Source organism: Vitis riparia, chromosome 15 (genome assembly GCF_004353265.1).
Source record: "Vitis riparia cultivar Riparia Gloire de Montpellier isolate 1030 chromosome 15, EGFV_Vit.rip_1.0, whole genome shotgun sequence".
Taxonomy (NCBI): Eukaryota; Viridiplantae; Streptophyta; class Magnoliopsida; order Vitales; family Vitaceae; genus Vitis; species Vitis riparia.
In genome coordinates, this window is record NC_048445.1 from 1,534,648 (window position 1) to 1,545,206 (window position 10,559).

The window sequence follows — 10,559 nt, forward strand, 5'->3', positions numbered from 1 at the left end:
TTTTTTTTGGTTTTTTACTAAAAGCAATTTGTTTTTGTTGTTTATTTTTTTTACTTTTTTATGACTTATTATAAACTTTTTACTAAATAAAAAAAGTCAAAATATGTAGCTTTTTCTAAATAGAAAAAATAACATATCATTTTTTCTTTACTTTTTAATACTTAATAAAAATAAAATACTACAAAAATAAATAACCTAATATTTAATACTATTAAGCATTAAAGTTCTATTTAGAATTAAGTAAAAAAAGAAACACCACCTTAAAACACATCAAAAACAGATTTGACTAATTTCAACTGATAGGTGAAATACAAAGGAATAATTTCATTCCATTGTAGATCGAAAAGCACCTTTAAGACTAGTTCTCAACCACTCATTGGACTAAGCTAATGAAAAAAAAATTTATATCTGCAATACCACAAGTACAGTAGAAAATGGAAAGTCTCACAGCTATAAAATGTCATCGTACCTCAATTCAAAATAATAGTGTTAGAATATTTTCTCTTTCTCCTTCTTGCTTTCCTCAGGATTCGTTCAGTCTCTTCCTTCACTTCCTCTACCAAATGGTTTCCTGTGTTAGCCAAAAGAAAAAACATACATGAAACAAACTATGTATGCCAAAAGGCAGTCTAAGCAAGTAAAATGTCTGACCAATATTACAAATGCAAACCCATTTTGAAGGAGTGTTCGGGTGAAGGAAAAATGGAAGGACCTTTGGAATGGAATTTTCTTTTCTTTTGTCTATTTCTTGCTTTGATTCATTTTGTGTTTAGACAGACTGTTGTTTTCTAGTATAATTTTTTCAGCATTGAATCTTAAAACTCTATCCAGCATATGAGACTGATCAATCTCTGCTAAAAGCATCTCTTCATAGAACAATAAAGAATCCATTCAGGACAGTTTTACCCTATGTTTGGCTATTCAAAATTTTGAGGGGAAATGAAAGGGAAAAAAAATAGAATGAAAGAAAGAATGATAAAAAAAATTTTAAATTAATAATATATTTTTACATGTTTTTCAAATTTATTTCATTTGTTTTTTTCTATATAAAGATTAAATAATTTGAATATACATAAATTTCTAACTAATTTTATTTTCTTTTATACTTTTCATATTAAACCAAATATAAGAAAATCATCTTATTTAGCATTTTCTTTTTCTTTTCTTGGTACTTTTCTTGAACCAAACATGCATTAATTTTCTTAAACTTATGCTAGAGTTCAGATTTATCTCCCCATGTCTAGGACACCAGCTAGCACTTCTGGTTCAAGGAATATTTGACTTCGAAAATTGTTTAGCAAGGAAAAGATACGAGTAATAGTCACCAAGAAAAATCACAACCTACAGTTTTGCATTTAATCACTTACCTGATTCTTTTTCCTGAAGCAAGCAGGAAAAGCCTCCATCAATTTCCTCATCAGAGTCAATGATAACCCTGCATTCTCTTTCCTGCATCATTGACCTTCATCTCAGGTGACCCGCAAAAAAGAAAAAAGGATTTACACAGTTCATCAAAGGAGTAACTGCAATATTTTTTTCACATATAAGGGAAAAAGGTTAACCATAGCTATGCCATGGTAGGCTACAATTCTGAACATGCGGTACTCATTAACTAGCATTTGGTATAAGTTGATATTTGTACTTCTTTCTGCATAAGGAAATGTAAAATTCTTGGCCCATGTATTTCATGTAATAGAAGTCAGTACTATGCATCTCCCAATTAGAAGATATTCTACTGTTCTATCCAAAAAAAGGACAAGAGGAACAGTAAAGACTGAGTTACCCGTTCAAGAGGAGAAACTCCATTCTGTTTGGGCTGCCTGTTGGAGTTCCTATCTGGGAAAGTGGCTCGTTCTCGTTGTACTGAGTTCCAGCTTCCCATTTCTATCTTTGGAGGTAGAGTTGCTTGCATACAAACTTTTGTGGGCAAAACTGGCCTGGGATCATGAAGAATCTTTTTAGTCTCTCCCAAGGTTAAAAGGAGCAATGATATTGAATAAAGATTCGGAATTAACTAATGTGTACACTCTGAAAGAGAAGTGGATTGCATCCTAAGTCTGTCAGAAAACACTTTTAACCATCCTACATATCATGCTAAAGCAGATATTAATGTTCAGGACTCTATTTCTATTTCACATCAAGCAGCTTGAACTCCAGGATGTTGTGATTCAATTCTTTCTCCATTGCTAAAATTTACACCTCATCAACAGGAACAGAAAAAAAGCCAGTCCCCAAGCTGCAAATTGCTTGATGGTATTTATCTTTGAGGAGATCACATCATTTTCAAGCTCATGCCATAAATGGTTTAATTGAGCAGAGTAGTGACAAAGGAATAAGAATTATACATACTTCTTGAGAGGCTCTGGCTTTTCCTTTGGAGAGGCACAGTAACTGGTACTCTACAGTTATGCAATGTAGAGGTTTTGTGAGAACAGATATCAGAATACTTGTTTGCATGGAAAGAGGTAAGAAGTAGATCATTGTCTGAGAATAGCAGTGTACATTTGGTGGAAAAAAAGTCTGTATTGCATATTTTTGGTTGGGGGTCTTCAGGATGTGTGCGGTTTCCTGCAAACAATTGAATGATGCACAGATAAGTAAATTTCAATGCTGGGAAGCACAGAGATATATAAAGCAGAAATTTCAATTGAAATATTGCCTTGAGAAAGAAATATAATTCAATTCAGCACTTCTCCACATTGTCTCAAATAAACAGGACTTATCTTGCAGTGTTCAAAATCTTCATGTATTGAAGCATTTTCCATTAGAGTATTATACATGCCTGCATTTCTTTGGTGATGGTCTTGCAGAGTTCATTTTGTAATTTTTGTAAACACGTTTCAATCTGCTCTGGTAAAGCTGAAAGCATTAAGAAGCTCTGCTGTAAGTTGTCTTGATATAAATCCTTGCTCATTTCATCAGAAATAGACTTCAAGGCAGCATCAAGCCTATCTTTGATATCTTCATGTCCCTTGTTCTGGTTATCATGTCTCAGTTATGTCAGGAAGTCTTCATCCATTGATTCATACAAGTAGGGAGTACAAGAGAGAAAGTAACCAGGCCAGATAACAATGTTCTCACCATTAGCAGAAGTGAGCTATCATGAACAGTTAACTTCTGCTGAAGGCCTTCCACTGAACGAAATTGAGAATCATGAGCCTATAAAAATAAACTTTTGCAGCTGTAAAGAAGATTAAAATTGTATCTCAATTTCAACAAAACTCTGTTCCTCATTCCTGTGAGTTCACTGCTCATCACATATTCAGATTTCATATGCATGTCAATCCAATGGAACTATATTCTTTTTTACAAAGTCACCCCAAGAAGATCTACCATTAATATTTAGCCATCGGTAAGTGAAAATGCATCATTACATATACACTGAAGAAATGGTGTTCCCTTGTCTTGTATTCACCTGAATCTGTAGAGCCACATCAAATGGCACATCCTCCTAGAGTTTTGTTCTCAGTACGTTTGGAAACTAAGCCCTCTTGTCTAAAGTAATTAATGACCCAAATGTCTTTTTCAGGACTTTCTTCATTTGTCAGTTGTGCACTTAATTGTATGTAAACTGAAGTACTACAACAGAAAACTAAATGGATGTTTTCTATTTCTGGCATTGAGGAATTTTGACACTTACTCTCCATTAGGAATTCCTTCATTCCTTTATTCACTTGCATGACATCACTCTGAATAGAATCCAAGATCATTCCAAACCTGGTTAATGAAGTTTCCATCATCCCAATCCTGTGCTCCAGGTCTTCACCAATCTGACCTGCACAGGCAAATCACAATTTAATATTCTGTGCTAGCACATGACCACAGGTACAAGGGGACAAGTCTATTTGACATGCTAAATTTGGATGGTGAACTAACTTGAATCCCTTTTGAATCTTGTTCAGGTGAATGAACAATAGTGTTTTATCACAACAAAGAAGGCTTACATCTATAATCAGGAGCGGAGGCAGAACTCCATTTGCGAGCTAGGCTGGTGGAAGACCTTGAAATTGGAATTTGACTCTCTTCCCTTGTAAAACTAACTGGGGCTAAGCAAGAAATCCTTTTCATCGAATTCTCTCTTTCTTGAGAACCAAATCTCTGCAAAGACACAAAGAGAGAAATAACAAATACAGTTTATTTATGTATGGAAAAAAAAAATCAGCAACTCAGGAAAGATGGAAACAAAAAACAGTTTCACAAAAGTTAAGAGTGATGATATTGCAAATCATAAACATTAAATGAAATACCATCCTACAAAATCATGTTTCTGTTGCAAAGTCATTCATATGCTGATAAATCTGGATGAAAATATGTGGAAAAATTCCCATATTTTTGTCACCCTAGTAAACTAAGTATTTTGCAATCATTTGAGTTGAGTTTTTCCTTTCTTTAGGAATTAAACAGCAAAAAAAAAGGATAATGCTAAGACCTCATGTTTCCATAATCTTTCTTGACATCCAAATAAATGTTCAAATCAATTTGATTTCCTTTCATTACCTAGCTGAAAATTGAAATGTCTTAGAATACAGATTTTACATACTATCATTAGCTCTGAAAGCAAGTGAAAGACTTCTGAAATGCAGAAGAGAGTAGATTTCGTGTAGAATTGCATTTCAAAACGTCTCAAGCCAAAATGTTCAAATTGAAACTGAAATTGACCTGATCATTTGCCACAATTTCATCAAGAGAGTTCTGTGAAAACTGAGAAAACATTCCATGCTGCGACTGCGAGAAAGATTGCTGTGACTGCTGCTGTGATCGGAGCTGCTGTGATACTTGTGGTCCAGTTGGCACGGTGCTTGATCTCCTTTAAATCATCGCCAGAGCAAACAAAAAGAATTAGTAACAACAAGAATAATCAAAATGAATTTAGATTTGGAATGTTCTTCATTCCGTTCGGTCGATAAGAAAATGAAAGCAACAACAACCTCTAAATCTTCTATTTTCTGATTCTGTTTCTCGAAAGTAAAAAACCAAACTGAACTAAACCAAATTGACGTGAATTACGCTGAGTTACATCACGAATAATAACAATTTTAAAATTTAAAATTCACTATATCTCTTATTTTCCAGTTTTTTCACCTGTCTTCTTTTCATTATGAGAGAAGCGAAAATGAACTCAAACAAGCTAAATAGTTATGGAAATAACGAAAATTTCAATCTCCAAAATTGACTTCTTGTCATTTTCCACGTTTTCTCGGAAACCTACATTTTCTTAGAAACCAAACTGATGATTTTGGATGGAAACGAACCTGGTATGAGGAGGAAGAACTGAAATCGAACTCAGATCGCAGGCTTTGTTTATCTTCATCTTCATTTCATCAAATTAACGGCTGAGATCGTGGAGATTTGGACAATGCGTGATCGTGGAGACCGATCCGCTGACTGAACCGAACGAGAGAACGAGAGTAAAGAGCAACGAGTCTTGTACACACAGGAGTACAGGACTAACACAACTAGGCGGGAAATGTGATTGTGCTAAAACGACGTCGTCTTACAGACAGACTTTATTAGAGATCTGGGAAGACTGTTTTAACCCTTGAAATCAATTAAAACTATTTTCAAAAATTATTCTTAAGAGTTATTTTTTGAAAAATGTTTTTAACATTCTCAAACAGGCACGGAAAAGTATTAAGAGAAAATTATTGGTTCATTATTAAAATGCGAAATAAAATTAAATATAATTAAAATTAATCAACAATTTATAAAATTTTTAAATTATTTAATTTCAATATACAAAAATGAAAAATAAGTCAAATATTTAAAGAGATATTTCTTTAACTTTAAATTTATTTTTTTTTTCTTTTCAATTTGTAGTTGTATAAGAACGAGTTTGATAGTGATTTTAAAAAGTGTTTTTAATTTATTTTTTTTAAGCTTAAAATTTTTTATTTTTCAAGTATTGAAAAATATAAAAACACTTCTTAAAATAACTATGAAATGCAAACTAAATTTACCAATAAAACAATCAAATCGGGTTTTGGGCATGAAACTTTGTCAGCCACATAGAATGCATCATATTTGTGGTAAACAAAATCGAAATTATTATAACGTTATATAATATTATTATCCCCATAAAATAATTCCCCAAGGCATGATGCTTTTGGTTAGTCCAACCACATTACAAATGTGTATAATATTTGGAGACCAATTTTTGGCAGTTATTCATCCACATTACCTAACGGCAGCCAATAGAATATTACGGGCCCATCATCTATTTAAATTAATATGGAAATGGATCAAAATTCCCATGACTTTGATTCAAAAATAAAAGCTATCGTCGACATTAATAGTTGACATGCTCATGGACAAGTAGATGATGATATTGTTAGCTTGCTTGGTGAATTGCACTTAAGCTCAAATTATTAGCAATAATCATAAATTATATTTGAACTATTGGAACAAATAATAAAAATAAGAAATCGGTTATATTTTCTATTTGTGAACTTATTTAAATCATTTTTAAAAATAAGAATTAAAATAAAAAATTTATTACTAAAGAAATCAATTTTCGCTCTTATTGAAATTTTAATTATTCCTTTTTATATGTTATTGTAATTCAACTTTATTCTAATTCTACTTTCATTCCTGTACCATACACGTCATAATATATTATATTTTATTATTAAAAATATTAAACAAGTGTTTGTAAATCAATTTAATAATTTAAAGTGTCTTAATAATATGTTTTAATTTATTAAATAAATTAAATATATTTGATAAAATAATTTAATGGTATGATTTAAAATAAAAAATAATTTTAAATATTAAATAAAAACAATTAACTTATTTTTAATTCACATATTGATTTTACATTTTTATCATCATTTTCCTTAGTTACCTCAATTATTTCATTTGTTACTCAACGCCGTTTACCCTAATTATAATTTATAATAATAAATATATTAATTTGATAATTTAAAATAAGTTTTAAGTTAATCTTATCAAACAACCTTCGTATGTAAGTAATAATTAATTAATAAGTTTTAAATTAACTATTTAAGTATAATTTAACTTAAAGCCAATTTAAGTAATTAAATAATAGGGAGAATTACCAAATATGGTAGGCTGGAAAAAATAATTACTATGAAGGCTCACTCTTTTAGATGACAATTTTACACTTGAATATATTTTCTATATAATTTATAAATAAATTGAGATTGTGTGGGGTTCCTATATGATAATAAGTACAGGTTGATAGATAATCAACGACCTGTTTAAAAATTTGTTATTTTTTTTTTCAAAAAAATTGAGATTTTTTAAAGAACCTTGTAAAAAAAATAATTTTCAATATCTCATAAATAAAAACCATATCCTAAATTTATTATATCGTTTTATATATAAAACATATAATTAGAAACTTTGTTATCATAATATAATGAATAATTATTTTTTACGAGCACTCATCAATTGAATAATATATAAATATTCAATTGACTAACACACATCTAGTAAATGGAATAACTCACAATTATTCATTGGGTAATATTGCACGTGTAAAAATTAAATAAAAATAAATTAAATTATATTATAATGATAGTGTATTTATATTGTAAGTATAGTACATTTATGTCATACCTATATTTCATTACAAAAGTAATAATTTTAAAAATGTTTATTCATACCCTATTGGTATTAACGCATTGTATCAATATATTAACAACATTTATTTAGTGTTTTGAAATTATTTAATAATTTTTGTATATATATATATATATAAACTACAAGTCTCGTGAATTCAAATTAGTGTTTGATTTGGTTTCAGAAATTATTTATGATATAAGTATGTTTTGAAATATGGTATAATAATACAAAATTACCATTTTTATAAAAAATTTTAAAAATTTCTTAATTAGGTTTTATTGTAATGTATTGTAATGCAAGTGTATTTATATTGTAATTATATCATATTTTTGTTGTATTTGTATTTTATAATAAAAGTAATAATCTTGAGAATCGCCTTTTATATCTTATTAATATTCAACATATCAAATATATTAACATTATCCACTCGATGCATTGAGAAAAAAAATTTATATGAAGTTTTTTTTTTAAAAAAAAAACACCATGCAAAGGAAAAAAAATCATATAAATTTTTTTAAATTATTTTATTATAAAAATAAAAAATGATTAAACATTCTCTATCATTTTCTTATTATTTTTAGAGAATCTGAATGAAAAATTAAATATTTTATCTTCCTTGAATTTAATACAAAAATATAATTTATCAATTTAAAATTATAATATATATGTATATGAAAAAATCATCATTTTTATGATATAATTATAAAACTTATTTTTTTTTTCCTAACAAAATTAAAAATTAGAATAAAAATAAAAAATGTAAAAAAAAACAATAAATGATATTTTGAAAATATTTTTTAAAAGTATTTTTGTTTTAAATAGTAAATTTAAATAAAAAATTATATATAATTGTAAGGGTTAAACCCAAAATTTTGATTTAAAAATTGAATATCAATAATTACAATATGTATGACCCATGTACCATAAATGTATTGAAAAATCAAGTGAAATACTTTAAATGCTTTGAATTTTAAAAATTTTAATTAAATGACAATTTTGGTATATTAAGCTTATTAAAATCCTTCCCAGAAATTATGAGAAAATACCATTATTTTTAGTAATTGTTCTGTCCAGTCCACCCTATTGGGTAATTCTCCCTAGATAATAAGTATTAAATTTTACCAAACAAAAGAAAATGAAAATACTCATCTTTGCCCAAGGAATTTTTCCAAAAGAAAATATTTCATAATAATTTTTTTTTTCTCCTAACTTTTGAATGGACATTAAGATATGTAGAATTTTCTTACCTTTTTCTTTTCTGATAAATCTTCACTTCATTAACTTTCCGGAACATTACTTAAGTGGAAAGTAATCATAGCCACCTCAATTAAAGTTGTTGTATAATTTTTGCATGATTATTGAAAGATACAATAATTTTCTTATTATAAGAGGGAAAAGCGCGTCTACAAGTCACCTCACTTCTTTTAATATTTATATGTTTAATATTAAATGATAGTGAAGTGAAGTGAAGACAACAAGTATTGTTAGTCTACCTCCATCATCAATTTAAAATCTATTTGATTCAGAGAGATGTTTTTTATTCCTTTTTGTCAAGCATGCATCACCCCTAAGTCATATTATATAGTTTTAGATAGCCCATACGGAAGTCATTGTGTGGAAGAGGCATGTGTTAGATATTGTGTTAAAAATATATTTTTTTTATCATTAAAAAACATTTTATTCATATATCTAAAATAGTCTCGTTATTTTTTATTAAATTGAATATAGTACTAAATCAATAATGTATTATCGACTAATACAATATTTCTGCAAAAAATTTTTACAGTGGTGGTGTTGATTTTTCTTTATTTATAAGAATATTAGGTTATGTTTGACAATTATTTTTTTAAACCATTTTTTAGTATTTTGTAAAACAAATGTTTGTTTCGGAACCTTAAATATTTTTAATATGTTTTATATATTTTTAAACATGTTTTAAAAATAAGTTTCATATTCAATTTTTTATTTTTAATAATTTTTCGTATTCATATAATTATTTTTTAAAACAACTCTAAAAAAAATAGGTAAAAACAATTAAAATACTATATTTTATATATTTTTTAAAATTATTATTATTATTTTTTATTATCAAACATATATTTTTTTTTGTTTAGAAAACAAAAGGTTGTTTTCGAAAACATATACCAAACCGAGCTTAATTTTAGATGTTTTCGATCATTTAAATATTTTGAATAACTACATGAGACCATGCACATATATCATTTGAGTTGTTTGACATAGAGATAATGGGTTAATATGGTTTTTTTTTTTCATATTTAAGTTCGTAAATTGAATTTATTACTAAAAATAATTTAAAACCGTTTTTAAAAACCTTTTTAGATAATTATTTTCCAAACGTTTTTAAGTGGGTCCTTAAATTTTATTTTGAAAAATATAACAAGCCTTATATTAGAAGCAATAAAGAAAGATATATCAAAAAGAAAATAAATTAATTAAAAAAAAAAAAAAAAAACCGCGTTGGCATAGATGGTTGGCAACGTGAACGATGCCACACAAATTATGATGAACTTTCAAATACAAAAAGATACATTCAAAATCAAAGACTAAACATCTCTATCACCGTTAACGAAAGGAACTTTCCCGTGACTTAAGATTTTATTCCATTCTGAAAACGCGTGAAATATATTCTTGATATTTATCAAGAAATCGAATGGATGTTAGGCTGATACCATGAAGATCTATTCTCCAAATTGACTTGAATCTTACACTATTGACTGTGGCTTGTGTTTTACTGGGGATAGGATAGCTCATCCCCGGCCTTTTACCATTTTAATTCAAGTATAAATCAAGCTGGTCAATTCAACTCATTCTTATTCTAATAGCAAGTAGAACGATGTTTTTTTATATTATAGTTATTATCGTTAATAAAAAATATTTTTAAATCATATTTAGTTGATCAAATATAATATAAATATAAAATAAGAGATAAATGTACGTATTTTTTTATGTTTTAT

At 28.0% G+C, this 10,559-nt stretch overlaps 1 protein-coding gene across 1 annotated transcript; it reads right to left on the bottom strand.

Moving 5' to 3' along the window:
* Window positions 1–304: 304 nt before the first annotated feature.
* On the bottom strand, window positions 305–5,431 carry LOC117932463 (putative recombination initiation defects 3). Its single transcript, XM_034853720.1, has 11 exons — window positions 5,253–5,431; window positions 4,660–4,807; window positions 3,945–4,098; window positions 3,641–3,775; window positions 3,082–3,134; window positions 2,783–2,977; window positions 2,503–2,568; window positions 2,350–2,399; window positions 1,784–1,937; window positions 1,368–1,449; window positions 305–571 (listed from the first exon to the last, which is right to left on the bottom strand). The coding sequence occupies exons 1-11, from the start codon at window positions 5,315–5,317 to the stop codon at window positions 471–473; spliced, it is 1,203 nt and encodes a 400-aa protein (XP_034709611.1). The 5' UTR covers window positions 5,318–5,431; the 3' UTR covers window positions 305–470.
* Between the last annotated feature and the right edge of the window lie 5,128 nt (window positions 5,432–10,559).